Source organism: Arabidopsis lyrata (genome assembly GCF_000004255.2).
Source record: "Arabidopsis lyrata subsp. lyrata unplaced genomic scaffold ARALYscaffold_1, whole genome shotgun sequence".
In the NCBI taxonomy this organism is placed as follows: domain Eukaryota; kingdom Viridiplantae; phylum Streptophyta; class Magnoliopsida; order Brassicales; family Brassicaceae; genus Arabidopsis; species Arabidopsis lyrata.
Window position 1 is genome coordinate 23,493,419 of NW_003302555.1, and position 17,958 is coordinate 23,511,376.

General features: G+C 34.1%; 5 protein-coding genes and 1 long non-coding RNA gene across 10 annotated transcripts in view; 3 read left to right on the top strand and 3 right to left on the bottom strand.

The window, feature by feature from the left end:
- Window positions 1-1,339: 1,339 nt before the first annotated feature.
- Window positions 1,340-4,132, bottom strand: LOC110224761. 3 transcript variants are annotated; one of them, XR_002329265.1, is made up of 6 exons: window positions 2,724-4,128; window positions 2,491-2,562; window positions 2,335-2,401; window positions 2,046-2,189; window positions 1,809-1,957; window positions 1,340-1,617 (listed from the first exon to the last, which is right to left on the bottom strand). It is a non-coding gene; the product is annotated as an uncharacterized LOC110224761 (long non-coding RNA). The 3 variants fall into 3 exon arrangements; XR_002329266.1 differs by having other exon boundaries at window positions 1,809-1,874; window positions 2,724-3,882; XR_002329264.1 differs by having other exon boundaries at window positions 1,809-2,189; window positions 2,724-4,132.
- A 528-nt stretch (window positions 4,133-4,660) lies between these two features.
- On the top strand, window positions 4,661-5,485 carry LOC110224760 (cyclin-A3-4-like). The gene has a single exon (XM_021011728.1). It carries the CDS (start codon window positions 5,031-5,033, stop codon window positions 5,409-5,411), a length of 381 nt encoding a protein of 126 aa, XP_020867387.1. The 5' UTR covers window positions 4,661-5,030; the 3' UTR covers window positions 5,412-5,485.
- A 1,995-nt stretch (window positions 5,486-7,480) lies between these two features.
- Window positions 7,481-9,886, top strand: LOC9327402 (cyclin-A3-4). 2 transcript variants are annotated; one of them, XM_021011726.1, is made up of 7 exons: window positions 7,481-8,158; window positions 8,366-8,598; window positions 8,692-8,847; window positions 8,991-9,024; window positions 9,122-9,271; window positions 9,354-9,488; window positions 9,584-9,886. In XM_021011726.1, the coding sequence occupies exons 1-7, from the start codon at window positions 7,817-7,819 to the stop codon at window positions 9,665-9,667; spliced, it is 1,134 nt and encodes a 377-aa protein (XP_020867385.1). In that variant the 5' UTR covers window positions 7,481-7,816; the 3' UTR covers window positions 9,668-9,886. The 2 variants fall into 2 exon arrangements, with proteins under 2 accessions (XP_020867385.1, XP_020867386.1); XM_021011727.1 differs by having other exon boundaries at window positions 7,483-8,158; window positions 8,695-8,847; window positions 9,584-9,864.
- Window positions 9,887-9,896: 10 nt separating this feature from the next.
- On the bottom strand, window positions 9,897-12,676 carry LOC9327403 (metal transporter Nramp2). Of its 2 annotated transcripts, XM_021011725.1 has the most exons (5): window positions 12,044-12,588; window positions 11,903-11,961; window positions 11,350-11,427; window positions 10,601-11,253; window positions 9,897-10,366 (listed from the first exon to the last, which is right to left on the bottom strand). In XM_021011725.1, exons 1-5 carry the CDS (start codon window positions 12,478-12,480, stop codon window positions 10,136-10,138), a joined length of 1,458 nt encoding a protein of 485 aa, XP_020867384.1. In that variant the 5' UTR covers window positions 12,481-12,588; the 3' UTR covers window positions 9,897-10,135. The 2 variants fall into 2 exon arrangements, with proteins under 2 accessions (XP_020867384.1, XP_002894035.1); XM_002893989.2 differs by having other exon boundaries at window positions 11,350-11,486; window positions 11,903-12,676.
- Window positions 12,677-15,429: 2,753 nt separating this feature from the next.
- On the top strand, window positions 15,430-17,501 carry LOC9330097 (proteasome subunit alpha type-1-B). Its single transcript, XM_021012573.1, has 2 exons — window positions 15,430-15,864; window positions 16,746-17,501. Exons 1-2 carry the CDS (start codon window positions 15,514-15,516, stop codon window positions 17,226-17,228), a joined length of 834 nt encoding a protein of 277 aa, XP_020868232.1. The 5' UTR covers window positions 15,430-15,513; the 3' UTR covers window positions 17,229-17,501.
- The window catches only part of LOC9327404 (gamma carbonic anhydrase 2, mitochondrial), a 2,252-nt gene continuing 1,773 nt past the window's right edge, over window positions 17,480-17,958 (bottom strand). The window contains exon 5 of the mRNA XM_021010504.1: window positions 17,480-17,951. Within this exon, the coding sequence (XP_020866163.1) occupies window positions 17,694-17,951 (258 nt within the window). The 3' untranslated portion in view covers window positions 17,480-17,693. The remainder of the gene's footprint in view (window positions 17,952-17,958) is intronic.

Sequence of the window (17,958 nt, forward strand, 5' to 3'; positions counted from 1 at the left end):
GACCTATCTACGTAGTTCATTTGTTTTTGAACATGTGTTCGGCTTATATTGAAAAACTTCATGGTGATATATTTATATTTTCTTGTTTTCATTTGAAATAGTTTTGACAAAAAAAAAACAAATAGTAGAGTAGCCATCAACTACAAACTAGAATTATTCAATAAGAAATTAGTTGGGGCAAAGAAAACTACATCACTATTGGATCTTAATAATTTTGAAGTAGTTAACCCGAGAAACCAATTCTTGTGGCGGTTCAACTACTTCCTTGGTAAGCAGTGCTTTAGTTCGACAATCATCTTTTTTTTTCTTGAGTTGAGAACTAAGAGACGGAAGCAATTATGGTGTTGGTATTTGAAAGATAATAATTGTATAATCGTTATTTTAAATTTTGGTCAAATATTTATTCGTATAGATTATATCATCTGGACATGGTTTTGTGGACGACAACAATAAGTTCGAAGTAAATGTCATTTTCATAGACCAAGTGGTACCAATCACTTTCTTTCTTTTTTCGAACACATAGAACAAGAATGGTAGTGGGAACTTACTCCCATCGTAAGTTTCATATGGACAGTTTTTTATGTCCCATTTTAGTGTTAATTTGACTGAATATTTCCCTACTCTTATGGTCACTTCCATGTGGATAGATTATGTTAATGGTTAAGTGTTTAGTGTTTAGGTTTTAGTTAAGTGTTTTAGGGTTTACTAGGATTGGGACCCGCGGTCTACCGCGGGAGAATATTATTTCACATGTAGTATTTTGATGTTGATTTTAATATTGTGCGTGTTTTTAAAAGAGTGAATTACGTAAAGTACTTATAAATATTCATAGTAGAAAGTATAAGAGAATTGGTAAATTATTTACAACTAAAATCTGTCATATTAATTCTAATATAATTTAACCGCAAAATGAAATTTATTTTTCTTTGAACTCTAACATTAGATGATTGATTGCAATATAATTTAGTCATATAAGAACATGGAGTTTGAACGTAAATCAAAAACTTGAAGAAGATATATTGTATTAATAGATTTTTAACGATGGTAAGAACTACGTTTTGTTAAAACTTCACCATAATATCACGTTTATATGATGATTATAACCCAATAGAATGATAATATTTGCGTTAAGCATTTATAGTATTATAGTTACTTACAGTATTAGTTTATAACTAAAGTTATGTAAGTAGATGAGGTAAAAGATGATGATATAGGTTTTCATCGTAGAGAATTACTTCATGGTTATACTTACACTAACATAAAATATAGATTATGTACCATTTTTTTTTTTTTTTTGGTAAAATAGATAATGTACCATGATGTATTCGGAACAATGAAAAAATTTAATCGTTTTACTTGATGAATATTATTATTACTCAAAAGAACCATAGTACACATGAAGCTAATATACTTGCATACACCCTGAGAAAACATTTGCCTATAAAACAAAATGGAGATTCCATGGCTCTCTCTCATCACCTTCACTCTTCCATTGTGATGTTCTTCTGAAACTTTCTCAATCCTTCTCAATATTTTGCAGTACAATGGATGATGCATCTTTGTGGAACAGAAACCACCGAACCCGTAACCTCAAGTCATGTTAGTACAACTCTGTACCTACAAAGGAGAAAATTCAAAATAGACTACTTTATCCTCATATCTAGATTTAGGATTTGATAGCTAATCTACTCACATATCAGATTGTTCGTCATTTAATTAAAGCAGATACACTTGTCATTCTATTGAGCAGTAACTGAAATAACAGAGACAACTTAAGAAGTTCATAATAGGATTCTGTAATTCCTCACCTTCAAAGCTGATAAGTCAGGTCCTCGAAGATGCAATCATCCGAGTAAAAGCAGAAGTGAAGATTGCTAAGCATTCAAGTTCAAACAGTTAGTGTATGAGCTTAGTTTGAATAATGGGAAAGCTTTATGAGTTTAGCTATAATGAATCTCTGCCAAAATAGAGGAACAATTTCACTTTATAGTTCTTGTACTCTTAGAATCCCATTCCGAGGTAATGAAGAACAGAGAGTCAAATACCTGTGATGAAATAGGCATTTCCATAATCTGATCTCAAATTTCCAGATTTCACTTATGCCAAGAAATTTACGTCATCATCAAACACTTGACGTCTCTCCCTTTTTCCTCGGAATACACCGCAAAGAAAAAATAACAAGTTCCAGCCTGCAAACACAATGGATATAGCACTAAGCGATAGACTTTTTCTATGGATTAAATCAGGCCTTACATATAAATGAAACCTTGAACACATGAATGAAACATTTTTGAAACTTATTAGAGAGTGTTTAGCATGTCTGAAGAGCCATACCTGCTCCTCATTGGAAGAAACAGATATTAAGCAAGCAAGCATTGTAAAGACGGTGAGATTCCAAAACCTTAACAAAGAAGATGAATCCTATTGAAGACAGCGAAACTTGCAACAAAACGTATGTTCACGAAGTGAAATTAGAATAGTGTGAGATACCTTCAACGGAGGATGCCTACAGAAAGTATCCGAGTAAAATGACACTCACTCAGGAGAAGATGGTGGCTTTATCTGCAATGCAATGTATAAACAAAATTGAGTCAGGATAGCAAGCAAAAAAGAATCAAAATGTGAGACACCTCCAAAGAACTATTTTTCCAAGATCAGAAATGTTATTGATTGAAGCCAACCAAATGATCAAAATACCAAACATGATGGGATCGAATACTAACCTTGCCAGAGATGATGTCGTTGGAGAAATTACATATAGAACTAAGTGTGTTCTCGATCAATGTCATGTGATCGAATTCTTCTTCTTCATCATCTTTAATCTTCGATTTGAGAAACCACCGATTCGAGAAACAAGTTGAAAGCTTTTTGTTTTCTAGAGCGGCTAGGGATTCTGGGTCTCCAAGGTGACGTGGAATATTGAAGTGCTGATTTTTACTGATTTGTCAAGCTGAGAACATCTGAAAAATCTGAGGTGTCAATCCTGGAGAGAAACAAGGTGTTATTATTGTATTGATGGGTGATGGTTTTAGGGAAGGGAGTTAGAGTTTAGTGTTATAAATTTAAACAAATTTACATATTAGTTTGGGTTTATAAGGTAGGAGTTAGGGTTTAGTGTTATAAATTTTTTTAAAATAGCATATCGGTTTGGATTTATAAGGTAGATGTAAGGGTTTAGTGTTATTCATTTAAACGAAGTTACTTACACACCACGACGTGATTGGTGTTGTTACAACAAACACTCGATCAGAGTTTGGCAGATATATAATAATAGGACATACAGAAGAGAATAAATGGTCAAAAAAAATGAACGATGTAAATTTAAATTGGCGATTATTTTTCATGTATAAACTTGTGTCCATACGTTTGAATTGGATTGGTAAGCTTTAAATGGGCATATGATAAGATTGGTCAGTTCCATATGGATACGTTATGTCTACCATATGGGTGCGTTATGTATTATTTCTTTTAACTATTCTTTCGTTCATATCCATTATCTAATATGTTCACAATAATTATGTTTTTTGACATGTAAAAACTCAAAAGTTTCTAATTTATTTAAAAAGGTTGTTCTTGATTCTTGGACAAACAAGAGAAGCAATGTCTATTATAAATTGGGTAATTGTATGTGTTTGGTGAAGACCATATGTATTGTCGGCTAATTGAAAATCATCAAGACTTGTTGCAGGCTTGGGACACCATCACAACCAGCAACACCATAATGGATTTAAGGTTCTCTAAACTCTTTCAGATCATCCATTTGGATTCGGCCATAAACACTTGTCCATTTTACCATAAGCACTAGTTCATCGTAGTACTTATGAAAGTTAATAACACCGAGTTAGTCAACATACTTGCCATCATCCATACATACAATCTTTGATGGATACTTTACTTGTCATGTTCTTCTCTTTCTTCAAGCTTTGTATAGAAATGCTTGAGTATATTAATTTTAACCATGTGTTCAGTGTTGGATGGTCAGATAAACTAAAAAACATGTATAATAGTAAAATATGAACAACAAACACTTGATCAGAGTTTGGCAGATGTATAATCCACCGAGAAATTTTATTCTTATTCATCTATGTGGTCAAAGTTTAGCGGATATGCTTGGATGATCGGTAGTTAGAAATGTTGTTGTAGTATGTTTGTTCAAGTATATCTAGACATCCATTTAATAACAAACAAATGTTCAATAAAAAATGGATAATATGTAATATAATTTTTCATCTAAAATATAGCAAAATAGATTTTAAAATGTATGAAAACTTAAATCTTAATCTATTGTATAAAAAAATAGACGAAATATATGATATTAAGTAATTAAAATGATAATAAAGATAGAATGAGATAAAGAAAAAGAGAGAGAAAGTCACATGGAAGGAGAAAAAAAAAGAACAAAAATTATGCTAAATATATATATTTGTATGTCAACGTAGTAACATGTAATTTTCAGAATTTCTGTGAATTTTTAACCATTAGATCTCAAATATCTGTTAAGATCTAACGGTCAACATAACAAGACTATTAGTTAGACTCAACTCAATTCCTTAGCAAAATCGATGTAGTTCAGGGGTATAATAGTATTAAATTTTGTTCAACAGTAGAAAAACTTATAAAAACACAGAAAGTATGTCTTTTGCAAACAAAGCGGTAGAAAGTGTCCCATAGTGTAACTCTCCCTTTATTCTTTAATTAAAAGATTTCAATGCTGATTGTCTAAATATAGGAGTGAAACTTTTTGAAGGGTAAAAAAGAGAGCCGACAAAAAAAAAAAGGGTAAAAAAGAGAAAACAGCCGCCAAATAAATGTGGAAATGAAATCTGCAAAAAAGCCCCAAATTTTGGAAACTCTCTCAAATCCCTAAAAATTCGAAATCGAAATTTACCCAGAGAAGCGCCATGACCTAAAATCTCAAAATCACCAAAAACTTCCCCAACAAAAATGGCGCTTTTACTCTACCCATTTCCTCTTACCTTCCTTCTACATTACCCCTTTCCTCAAATCTCTCTTTCCCATTGAAAAAACCCATGTCGGAGAATCAGAACTGCGGGAGGATGACGAGAGCGGCGGCGAAACGAAAAGCGTCGTCTATGGCGGTGGACGAAAACCCAGTTAGTAAAAAGAGAGTTGTGCTCGGAGAGCTTCCGAATATGTCCAATGTCGTAGCTGTTCCGGTGAAACCCAATCAAGAAAGAGAGGCCCTTAAGGCTAAAACAAGTGTTAATACCTCGAAGAAGCAGATGAAGAAGGCTTTGATGATTCCTGTGGCGGTTCCTGAACCTAGCGTAGATATTGAATCGAGATCTGTTGATCCTCAGATGTGTGAGCCTTTTGCTAGTGATATTTGTTCTTATCTTCGTGAAACAAAATTGAGTCAGGATAGCAAGCAAAAAAGAATCAAAATGTGAGACACCTCCAAAGAACTATTTTTCCAAGATCAGAAATGTTATTGATTGAAGCCAACCAAATGATCAAAATACCAAACATGATGGGATCGAATACTAACCTTGCCAGAGATGATGTCGTTGGAGAAATTACATATAGAACTAAGTGTGTTCTCGATCAATGTCATGTGATCGAATTCTTCTTCTTCATCATCTTTAATCTTCGATTTGAGAAACCACCGATTCGAGAAACAAGTTGAAAGCTTTTTGTTTTCTAGAGCGGCTAGGGATTCTGGGTCTCCAAGGTGACGTGGAATATTGAAGTGCTGATTTTTACTGATTTGTCAAGCTGAGAACATCTGAAAAATCTGAGGTGTCAATCCTGGAGAGAAACAAGGTGTTATTATTGTATTGATGGGTGATGGTTTTAGGGAAGGGAGTTAGAGTTTAGTGTTATAAATTTAAACAAATTTACATATTAGTTTGGGTTTATAAGGTAGGAGTTAGGGTTTAGTGTTATAAATTTTTTTAAAATAGCATATCGGTTTGGATTTATAAGGTAGATGTAAGGGTTTAGTGTTATTCATTTAAACGAAGTTACTTACACACCACGACGTGATTGGTGTTGTTACAACAAACACTCGATCAGAGTTTGGCAGATATATAATAATAGGACATACAGAAGAGAATAAATGGTCAAAAAAAATGAACGATGTAAATTTAAATTGGCGATTATTTTTCATGTATAAACTTGTGTCCATACGTTTGAATTGGATTGGTAAGCTTTAAATGGGCATATGATAAGATTGGTCAGTTCCATATGGATACGTTATGTCTACCATATGGGTGCGTTATGTATTATTTCTTTTAACTATTCTTTCGTTCATATCCATTATCTAATATGTTCACAATAATTATGTTTTTTGACATGTAAAAACTCAAAAGTTTCTAATTTATTTAAAAAGGTTGTTCTTGATTCTTGGACAAACAAGAGAAGCAATGTCTATTATAAATTGGGTAATTGTATGTGTTTGGTGAAGACCATATGTATTGTCGGCTAATTGAAAATCATCAAGACTTGTTGCAGGCTTGGGACACCATCACAACCAGCAACACCATAATGGATTTAAGGTTCTCTAAACTCTTTCAGATCATCCATTTGGATTCGGCCATAAACACTTGTCCATTTTACCATAAGCACTAGTTCATCGTAGTACTTATGAAAGTTAATAACACCGAGTTAGTCAACATACTTGCCATCATCCATATATACAATCTTTGATGGATACTTTACTTGTCATGTTCTTCTCTTTCTTCAAGCTTTGTATAGAAATGCTTGAGTATATTAATTTTAACCATGTGTTCAGTGTTGGATGGTCAGATAAACTAAAAAACATGTATAATAGTAAAATATGAACAACAAACACTTGATCAGAGTTTGGCAGATGTATAATCCACCGAGAAATTTTATTCTTATTCATCTATGTGGTCAAAGTTTAGCGGATATGCTTGGATGATCGGTAGTTAGAAATGTTGTTGTAGTATGTTTGTTCAAGTATATCTAGACATCCATTTAATAACAAACAAATGTTCAATAAAAAATGGATAATATGTAATATAATTTTTCATCTAAAATATAGCAAAATAGATTTTAAAATGTATGAAAACTTAAATCTTAATCTATTGTATAAAAAAATAGACGAAATATATGATATTAAGTAATTAAAATGATAATAAAGATAGAATGAGATAAAGAAAAAGAGAGAGAAAGTCACATGGAAGGAGAAAAAAAAAGAACAAAAATTATGCTAAATATATATATTTGTATGTCAACGTAGTAACATGTAATTTTCAGAATTTCTGTGAATTTTTAACCATTAGATCTCAAATATCTGTTAAGATCTAACGGTCAACATAACAAGACTATTAGTTAGACTCAACTCAATTCCTTAGCAAAATCGATGTAGTTCAGGGGTATAATAGTATTAAATTTTGTTCAACAGTAGAAAAACTTATAAAAACACAGAAAGTATGTCTTTTGCAAACAAAGCGGTAGAAAGTGTCCCATAGTGTAACTCTCCCTTTATTCTTTAATTAAAAGATTTCAATGCTGATTGTCTAAATATAGGAGTGAAACTTTTTGAAGGGTAAAAAAGAGAGCCGACAAAAAAAAAAAGGGTAAAAAAGAGAAAACAGCCGCCAAATAAATGTGGAAATGAAATCTGCAAAAAAGCCCCAAATTTTGGAAACTCTCTCAAATCCCTAAAAATTCGAAATCGAAATTTACCCAGAGAAGCGCCATGACCTAAAATCTCAAAATCACCAAAAACTTCCCCAACAAAAATGGCGCTTTTACTCTACCCATTTCCTCTTACCTTCCTTCTACATTACCCCTTTCCTCAAATCTCTCTTTCCCATTGAAAAAACCCATGTCGGAGAATCAGAACTGCGGGAGGATGACGAGAGCGGCGGCGAAACGAAAAGCGTCGTCTATGGCGGTGGACGAAAACCCAGTTAGTAAAAAGAGAGTTGTGCTCGGAGAGCTTCCGAATATGTCCAATGTCGTAGCTGTTCCGGTGAAACCCAATCAAGAAAGAGAGGCCCTTAAGGCTAAAACAAGTGTTAATACCTCGAAGAAGCAGATGAAGAAGGCTTTGATGATTCCTGTGGCGGTTCCTGAACCTAGCGTAGATATTGAATCGAGATCTGTTGATCCTCAGATGTGTGAGCCTTTTGCTAGTGATATTTGTTCTTATCTTCGTGAAATGGAGGTAAAAAACACATCTTTAGTAGATTCCTCCATTTTTGTGGTAATTTGGCATTGGGACTGTGTTTGATCTTGATATTGACTAGTTGCAATCATGGGTTTGATAAAACTTGTGGATTTGAGATTTTTCCAATTATAGTTTGCTCTTATTATATGTTTGGGAGAAGTTAGGGACTAATGATGATTGTTTTTGGATTGGTGAAATTTTCAGGGGAAGCCGAAACATAGACCATTACCGGATTATATTGAAAAGGTTCAGAGTGATTTAACGCCTCACATGAGAGCGGTTTTGGTGGATTGGTTAGTGGAGGTTGCTGAGGAGTATAAACTTGTCTCGGATACGCTTTATCTCACTGTCTCCTATGTGGATAGATTCTTGTCTGTGAAGCCTATTAACAGGCAGAGGCTTCAGCTTGTGGGAGTTTCTGCGATGCTTATTGCGTCGTAAGTATCTTGATCCTCTTTGTTTATTGTTGTGTTGGTGTGAAGATTTTTAGACGGTTGGCTAATGGAATCTTTATTTTGCTTTTAAAAAAGTAGGAAATATGAAGAGATAGGTCCTCCTAAAGTGGAAGATTTTTGTTACATCACGGATAATACATTTACAAAACAAGAAGTGGTGTCGATGGAGGCGGATATACTTCTTGCTTTGCAGTTTGAACTAGGAAGTCCAACCATCAAAACATTCCTAAGGTTTGACTCTGAAACAATCTGGTGTTTGTACTTATACTTGCTTTTGATCATATTTTTTTGATAATCACTTATGATCGTGTGTTTATGATAGTCACTTGTCCTCATTTTCATTGTTTTGCTCTTTTTATGTCGGGTTTGTGCAGACGGTTTACACGGGTTGCACAAGAAGATTTCAATGTAAGCTCAAAACCGATCTACGTTTGAACTGTGACATTTGCATCTTATATAGTGTCAATTGTTAAATCTCTTTCTTTTTTCCATGCTTTCTTTTCAGGACTCACTATTGCAGATAGAGTTCCTTTGTTGCTATCTATCAGAATTGAGTATGTTAGATTACACCTGTGTGAAGTATTTGCCATCTCTATTGGCTGCTTCTGCTGTCTTTCTTGCCCGATTCATCATCCGTCCAAAACAACATCCTTGGGTAAGCAAATTAAGAACCATGACTGTTTATTTAACAGAAAAGGTTCTTTATATTCTAAATCTCTGCTGGTGTTGTAAAACAGAATCAAATGTTAGAAGAATACACAAAGTACAAAGCATCTGATCTACAAGTATGTGTGGGAATCATACATGACTTGTATCTAAGCAGAAGAGGAAACACTCTAGAAGCTGTTAGAAATAAATACAAGCAACATAAGGTAAATTCAACAATACAATGATGTAACTTCAACTTGTAATATGTTGCAACAACAACATTCTAGATTGTTTAATATCTGATTCTTTTGGTGTACAGTACAAGTGCGTTGCGACCATGCCTGTTTCACCGGAGCTGCCTCTTGCTTTCTTTGAAGATATTACCGTTAGAGGAATGGCGTAAAAGAAGCTCAAAGCTTATGTGTTGGAAATGTTAGTTGCCTGAATTTTGGGTTGTATATATCTCAATCTGTTATTAGAATGGCAGATTAGTATTGAGAATCTCTTTTAACTTGTATTCGAAGTTTTTTTTTTGCTAACATTAGTTAAGAAACTTCTCCTTTTGCTTGGCCATTATTTCAATGGTTATTAGCTTAAATTGATTTGTTTTCTGCTTTTATTATATGACGTAATCATGTAAAAGCCTCTTTCAATTATATTGGAATGTGCACATCCTCTTAACAAAACAAAAAAAAAGTACAACAAAGACTTTGCCACTACATATTTGTGATGTTAACATTCACAAAAAAGCTATGCTAAATAACTCTTATCAACGCTTTGGTGTTTCCAATATATAGACTATAGAGGATGAAGTTGTTTACCGTATCTTCTTGACATGTAACAAGGCCTGAGGGCAGTTATTTTTGTGCAGCTAGCTATCGGAGACGGACACTCTTTTGGGAAGTTCTATGGAAGAGGAAGACCAAGGAGAAGGAAAAAAGTTGCTGTGTGAAATGAGGTAGACTATAAAGGCGATATAAGCAGTTGTCCAGACGCAGACCGTAACTCCAAACATAAACCCGTCGACTTCTGATACAAAGAAATCCAACAGAAGATATCCATTGATGATCATTACAAGTGCAGCCACAGTCCAAGCTATTCTCTGCAAGATTAATAAATAATTCCAATCAACTCACAAAGCTTCAACACTCATCATGCTTCTCTGTTCCATTTCAGGACTTTCGATTCTAAATGAATACTAACTGAAGCACAAACTGTGAAATGGATAAACTCGAGGCACCTATAAATTGATAGACTACACTAATTCACCTATTGAGTCCTATCTCATAAACAAGTGAGAAACTCAGAGCATTTAGTAAAAGAAGATGAAATTAACCTGGAGAATGGGACCAATCTTGAAGTCTCCCATAATTTCTTCTTTGGATACCAAAGTTAGAAGAGGGAGAAGAGCAAAAGGAATTTGTACAGACTGAAGGACATTGAGCCATTCATTCAAAACATCCAAGGAAGCTTCAGAAGTATTGAACACGATTGCCACAATCATGGTTGGCACAATAGCACAGCTTCTTGTTATTACTGCCCTCATCCATTTCTTAAGCCGGAGGTTCAGAAAACCGCCCATTATAAACTGTCCAGCATATGTACCAGTTATTGTACTGCTCTGCCCGGCTGCTAACAACCCGATTCCCCAGATATAAAGGATCGGAAGAAGCCCACCTCCAAACTTTTCTTGAAGATACTGACCCGCATTAACTAGGCCAATGTTATTAGCTTTCTCAGTTCCATAAAATCCCTTTGCAAAGACAGTAGTCACAAACAGGTTAATCATGAAGGAGATGAAAAGGGCTACGGATGACTCAATCAAATAGTAATTAAGAGCCTCTTGAACCCGGGATTTCCTCTTTGGATCGATTTTCCTCGATTGTACAAGAGCCGAATGTAAAAACACATTGTGAGGCATTATGACACAGCCAACAACACCTACTGCTTGCCTAATTGTCTTTGAGCTAAGTCTCGGTAGTAAAATACCTATCCATGTGAACATAAAGCTTTGATTTTTAAACAGTCAACTTAAATCAAAGCAAAAGAGAGCGAAATTGAAGAAAAAGAATCTGAAATCTTTACCTATCATAAGTTCTTTCCCACTCGGCTTGGTTTCACCAAACATCCAAGCAAAGGACAAACCCATAGTTGCGATCAAAACTGCAAAAACAGCTTCTAACTTCCTCACACCGTAATTCTCTAGAAACAAAAATAAAAAACTGTTTGCAACAGATTCATTAGCCAAGTTTTCAAGCCAAAAAAAAAAAGAACCAAGTTTCTTAATTTCAGCTTAAATCATAGATCTTTAAACCAATTTTCTACTGATTTTGTGAATTTGAATCTCAATATCTCTAAGATGATCCAAAATCTTTCGAATTCGGATCATCTTAGCCAAGTTTTTCAAGAAAAAGAGCCAAAAGGAAAAGCTAATTTCTCAATTTCAGATTGAATCATGGATCTCTAAACCAAGTACCTACTGATTTGTGAGTTTGAATATGATCCGAATTCGTTCGAATTCAGATCATCTTAGCAAATTTTACAATTTCAGATTGAATCATAGATCTATAAACCAAGTCTCTACTCATTCTATAAATCCAACATCTCTAAAGAGCGATTCGAATATCGAAAGACTCACCAATCGGAAGCCGTAATAACAACACCAGCCCAAAGAGGCAAGACACCACGGCTAAGAATCTGAATAGCAATAGCACTACCAATAACCTCTTGAATATCAGCACCAATCAAAGCAAGTTCCGCCATAGACCAAAGCACATACCTAGCCCAAGTAGGATACTCATCACGACAAAGCTCAGCTAAATGACGACCAGTAGCAACACCAACTCTAGCTGATAACATCTGAATCAACAATCCCATAGCTGTTGCCCACATCAATAGCCATAACAGAGAATAGCCAGCGATTGCACCAGCTTGTAGATCTCCTTCTAAATTCCCTGGATCCAAAAACGCTATACTCATTAAGAAACCTGGACCGGTGAATAACCATAGTTTCCGCCACGAGAATGGCGGTGGTGAGTCTCCGGTTGTTGGATCGTCCGGAGATTCGAAATCGACGATTAGGATCTTTTCGTTTGATTCGAAAGCGGCTTCGGATTCGGAATCGGAGGAAGGGAGAGATTGAGGATGAGGAGGAGGAAGAAGACGGTTAGCTTCTTCTTCTTCTTCTTCAAGCTTCTCCTTGACGTCGTTTTCCATTGAGGGAGAGGGAATATTCGGTTAGAGTTAAATCGGAATATTCTGTCGGTGGTGGTGGCGTCGACGTACCTGAGAATGAATTTGGAGGGATAAAAAGAAGTTGCATTCTTCTTATTTTGGGGTTATGTCAGATACTTTTAAAAAAAATATTAATGCGTTTCTTTTTCGTATCTTTTTGTGCCAAATTCAACTTTATATTAATGCCTAAAAAAGAAGATAACTCTATGTTATTAATTTGCTTTGAAATGTGTATTAACAGATTAATTAGGTGGATGTTTTAGGACTATGACATACCTAGTTTTAGTGGGTTTTGTACTAGTGTTGTCACAATGTCACGATTTTAATTCATATGAAATAAAGCTTGCTTTTTCTTGAAGTAAATTGAAGAAAGCTATGAATAAAGTGAGAATAGAGGAGATAAAAAATGAGAGACGAATTTTAAATTGAATATTGCTAGACATCGTAGAAATTTTAGATCCATTGCTTGATCTACCTCTTCCTCTCTTTTATAGATCACAAATCACAATGTGTGAAATTAAACATCCCAAAACTAAATAAGTTGTTTTATTATTTCTAAACAAGTTGTTTTAAATAAGTTGTTTAATATGCTAAAACCATTGATAAAATAATGTCGTTTTCCAAGAAATATATGCGGATGCAATGCAAATTATGCAATTTTAATCTCCTCATTCGGAATATCCTTTACTAGAAATTAGTTCATCTCATTAGAAATAATTGGTTTACATTCAGTTAAAGTTACAGAAAACTTTGTTGAATTGAATGAATCATGAAAATAATTTAGTGACTATTTTCTCATTCCCTTCATAATATATAATAAAGAAAAAAACCATTATCTTTTTTTTGTTGTCTTGTTTAGTATAAACATGAAAAATAATTGGTAATTTTATCACCTTCTTTTAACCATAATATACATACTCTTTGTTTCCAAACAAATAACACAACATTTTTATCAAAAAATTTCAAATTAGCAATCTAAAAACATGTGACTTCTTTTAGATATCTATACATCAATCTCTTACCTCTAAATAAATTTTATTCCAAACCAATTGAAACTACAAATATTAAATTATTAATTAATTAATTGCTATAAACTTAGGAAAATTTGGTTAACTCTACCACTTTCAAGTTTCAACCAAAACATTTTCATTTCTACCATATTTGATTATCTCTTTCCATTCCTACCACATTCATATGATATTGTGGTATAAAAAGACGGTTTTGCTCTCAGCTGATGTGACAGATCGTATCAGTTAAAGTGCAACATTTAGGGACAAGTATCTGAGACCAAAATTGAATGGACGAATTCAAAAATCGGTGAATGATTTTAATAAACCTATTCGAGAACAATAATCAAACGAAATATAAACATCAATAGAAAAACTGCAATTAGAATTTGGGAGAACCAAAGGACAATGAATTAAAATCGAGGGACAAAAACCAGTTAACATACAAAAATAAGATGAAATTGTGGATTCGGTTATTTACCAGTTGTCCCTGAATTTTACATACAGTTGTTCCCAAATTTTATATATAGTTGTTTCCAAAATTTGAGCACACAAAAGAAAAAACAATTTAGTCTTAACACATACCTAATGTGGTATAAATGAAAAATAGAAAGAGAAAGTGGTAGAAACGAAAATAATTTGGAGAATTGTGGTACTAGTGTTAGTTTTCTCTAAACTTAGAAATCTATATATACATTTTTGGATCACAATTAGCAAATAAATCCTGAAGTTGAGAAGTATTTACAATGACATGCCATTAGCATTAATTATTTAGATTTGTTTTATTTAAGTAAAGATTTTTAATTGAAATTAATTTCTCATATATTTAGCAAAAGTCTCTACAAAATATTTCCTTATCTATTTAAGTAAAGATTTTGGAATCAAATATGTTCTCAACAATTTACCAAAAATCTCTACACAATCTTTTTAAAAATCTCGACTTAGTTAACTTCTGATTTTTATCTGCTAAAAAAAAAATTAATTGTAACGAGTGATGTAAAAATCGGGAATGTTGATACTACAATTTCTTCTACTTCTTTTTTTTCATATAATTAAAATTATTTTTTAGGGATATTTTCTTAAAACTTTTAAACAAAACAAAGGGTTTCAAAAGATAGCTTCTCTTTTGGCGGGTCGACCCGCAAACCCGCAACTCTCTACGGGCTTATCCGCATGAATCTGCGACCCGTAGTGGATAAAAATATTAGTCAAAAAAATAACAAATAATGTTTAATTTTACGGGACGGGGTTATATGGTGCAACGGGTTTAGATCAATATTAATATTAAACAATATACTATGGACGAAATCCTAAAATTAAAAATAAAAATTGAATTATAAAATCAGAAACACTAAACAAAATAAACAATATTAACAAAACAAATACAACTTAAAATTTTGCAAAATAAGGTAAAATCTAGATTTGGAAGTTTAAGGAAGAAAAATCTTTTTTAAAAAATAATAGTTCCGCGGTGTACCGCAAGAAAAATATTTCTCCTAAACTGAGGCAAGAAGAAGGAGAAAGCCAAATGTCGTTTAAGTGTATATATAGATATACTATTTAAACCTAAAACACAATATATATACTCAAAACTATTAATATAGATATATGGATGGTACATTTATAAAATAGGTCGAAATATTATATTATACTCTCTATTAATAAACAAAAATAATTATATTTAGATTTTTTTAAAAACATTATAGCCTCGCGGTGTACTGCGGGTTCAAATCTAGTAATATACTACAACTACTTTTTATTATCATCACTTATAATGAACAAAAAATTATTATTTATACATTTTTCATTGAAAGTATTATAAACTAAAATATTCAATGAAAAATGTGTAAATAATAATATAAGGTGATGGATATTAAAAACTTAAAACCCATAAGTCCATTAAGTTTCATAAAGCCCATTTAACTTTACTTCTAAGCTCAAAGAGAGACCATCCTCTCTAGCTTGAAGCAAACGAAAAGCTTTTGACGAAGAAGACGAAGCCAAGAAGATGTTCAGGAACCAGTACGACACAGATGTGACTACATGGTCACCAACAGGTCGACTATTCCAAGTCGAATACGCCATGGAAGCTGTGAAGCAAGGCTCAGCCGCAATCGGACTTAGATCTCGCTCACATGTCGTCCTCGCTTGTGTCAACAAAGCACAATCAGAGCTCTCTTCTCATCAAAGGAAGATCTTTAAAGTCGATGATCATATTGGTGTTGCTATTGCGGGTCTAACTGCTGATGGTCGTGTTCTGTCTCGTTATATGAGATCTGAGTCTATTAATCACTCTTTTACTTATGAGTCTCCTCTTCCTGTTGGTCGTCTTGTTGTTCATCTTGCTGATAAAGCTCAGGTAAATTGAGATATTTGGGTTGGCTTTGGAATTTTGACCTAGAATTCACTTAAAGGCTTAAACTTTAAGATGTGTGAAGTAGCTGAAAGTTTGAAGCTTTATGAAATTGGAGTAAAGTTTGTGTTTTTATTAGCAATGTGGCCAGCAATGTGACCAATTTTGTCAGTAAAATGTGTATGTGTTTATGCAAGTAGTGATATTGGTTTGAGAACCAAGTTTTTGTGATTGGGAATTAGAGCTTCTTGTGTTGTTAATCATTTCCAGTTCTCTTGCTAGTTGCTCAATCCGATTAGAAATAGTTAACCTATAACCAGAGAATGCCTAAAAAGTATCCACTTTGGTGATAGAACTGTATAATAATGTTTTGATTTTGGTTCTTTAGTTGCTTCTGTGTTGTCATCTGTCTGTTCTCTTTGCTTGATAAAGAGAGTTGTTTTAGTTGCATTCTAGAAATGGATATATGTCTTTGTGATCTCTTTTTGGTTTTGTGGTTTTGACTTGTATTACTTTGCATTTGTTTACTTACTTGTAAGTGTGTCCTCGTCGCTTTCTTTACTTGCCTAATGAATAATTTATTCAGTAAGATGTAGTTTCACAGTTGCCGTAGAACTTTGTGTTACATGTTCACTACTTTTGGTGTTAAACGTAGTGTTCTATGTTAGATGTTGTATTCACAACTTTTAAAGGTTTTGCTTGCTACATCCCACTTATTGTCATGTCTTTCAAACATTATGTTAGCTGCTGTATCGACATTTTCTATTCTGGGAAGAACCCTCGTAATGATATCAGTCTTGTAGTTTGAACAACACTCTGATTTTCATTCATTGGTGAATTCATTTCTTCGTCTTGTATTTATCCTTTTCATATTTCTCCTTGCGCAGGTATGTACCCAACGGTCATGGAAACGGCCTTATGGTGTTGGTTTGCTGGTAGGTGGATTGGACGAGTCAGGAGCCCACCTCTACTACAACTGCCCGAGCGGAAACTACTTTGAATATCAAGCATTTGCTATCGGGTCTCGTTCACAAGCTGCGAAAACCTATCTGGAACGCAGATTTGAGAGCTTCCAAGAATCATCGAGAGAAGATCTGATCAAAGATGCTATTATGGCCATAAGGGAAACATTGCAAGGGGAAACACTGAAGAGCTCACTCTGCACTGTTTCTGTTCTAGGAGTCGATGAACCGTTCCATTTCTTGGACCAGGAAAGCATACAAAAGGTGATTGATACGTTTGAGAAGGTTCCCGAGGAAGAGGAGGATGCTGGTGAGGGTGAGGCCGAACCCGAGGCTGCTACTGGTGCTGCTGGAACTGGGGAACAAGGTGGTTCAGGTGATCAAGATGTTGCGCCAATGGAAATTTGAGCAAGTGAGAATACGTTAAAAGTTGGGTTTTCAAATTAACTTGCTTGTGTTTAGCTCTTTGGTCTGTTCCAAGTATTGTGGGTTTTACTCAGCTTTTTTTTATTTTAACAGCTTGGGACAAGAAGTTATTGAGTGACACTAGCTTATATTTAGTCCTATTTAAGTCAAATTTATCACATAATAATCGCCAACCTAAAGAATGTATCAAACAAATACCATTTCGAATGATTGGAGAAACAGCGACAGAGAAAGAATGAAAGATTAATGCAACTATGTTTCTCTTTCTGCAATTGTGCCTCGAAGAAATGACTTCATAATGCAACGGTACATTATTGAGCAAGGATGATAAATCTCCTGCTTGCTCGGAAGAAAAGTGAAAACCAAAATAATATCTCTCTTGACCTTCCAGAGAATCAATCCTGTCTTGAAATGATTTCAACACATAAAAACAACCTGATACTGGAATTAGAAGTACTGAGTACTCGGAACCTTGGCGACGGGTTTACCACCTGGTAAGACATTGTCGGGAAGAATCAACTCGGGTGGGGTTTCACGGGTAATTCCAAGCATTGAATCGTAATCCTCGTCCTTGCGTGCATACTTCTTCCTGAGCGCTCTCTCAACCTCAATCTGATCAAATGACTTTGAATTCTCTGAGGCGTGAATCTGTGCGAGATTGATGTAGTTCTTTGCTGACTGTGAGATGTATACGGAGATAGTGTGGCGGACA

Coding starts and splice junctions, on each gene's coding strand:
- LOC110224760 (XM_021011728.1), top strand. CDS start 5,031: ATGTCGGAGAATCAGAACTGCGGGAGGATGACGAGAGCGGCGGCGAAA.
- LOC9327402 (XM_021011726.1), top strand. CDS start 7,817: ATGTCGGAGAATCAGAACTGCGGGAGGATGACGAGAGCGGCGGCGAAA. Junction 8,848..8,990: donor ACCATCAAAACATTCCTAAG/GTTTGACTCTGA, acceptor GGGTTTGTGCAG/ACGGTTTACACGGGTTGCAC. Junction 9,272..9,353: donor GTCCAAAACAACATCCTTGG/GTAAGCAAATTA, acceptor GTTGTAAAACAG/AATCAAATGTTAGAAGAATA.
- LOC9327403 (XM_002893989.2), bottom strand. CDS start 12,480: ATGGAAAACGACGTCAAGGAGAAGCTTGAAGAAGAAGAAGAAGAAGCT. Junction 11,487..11,902: donor GTTATTACGGCTTCCGATTG/GTGAGTCTTTCG, acceptor TGTTGCAAACAG/TTTTTTATTTTTGTTTCTAG. Junction 11,254..11,349: donor TGGGAAAGAACTTATGATAG/GTAAAGATTTCA, acceptor TCACATGGATAG/GTATTTTACTACCGAGACTT.
- LOC9330097 (XM_021012573.1), top strand. CDS start 15,514: ATGTTCAGGAACCAGTACGACACAGATGTGACTACATGGTCACCAACA. Junction 15,865..16,745: donor ATCTTGCTGATAAAGCTCAG/GTAAATTGAGAT, acceptor CTCCTTGCGCAG/GTATGTACCCAACGGTCATG.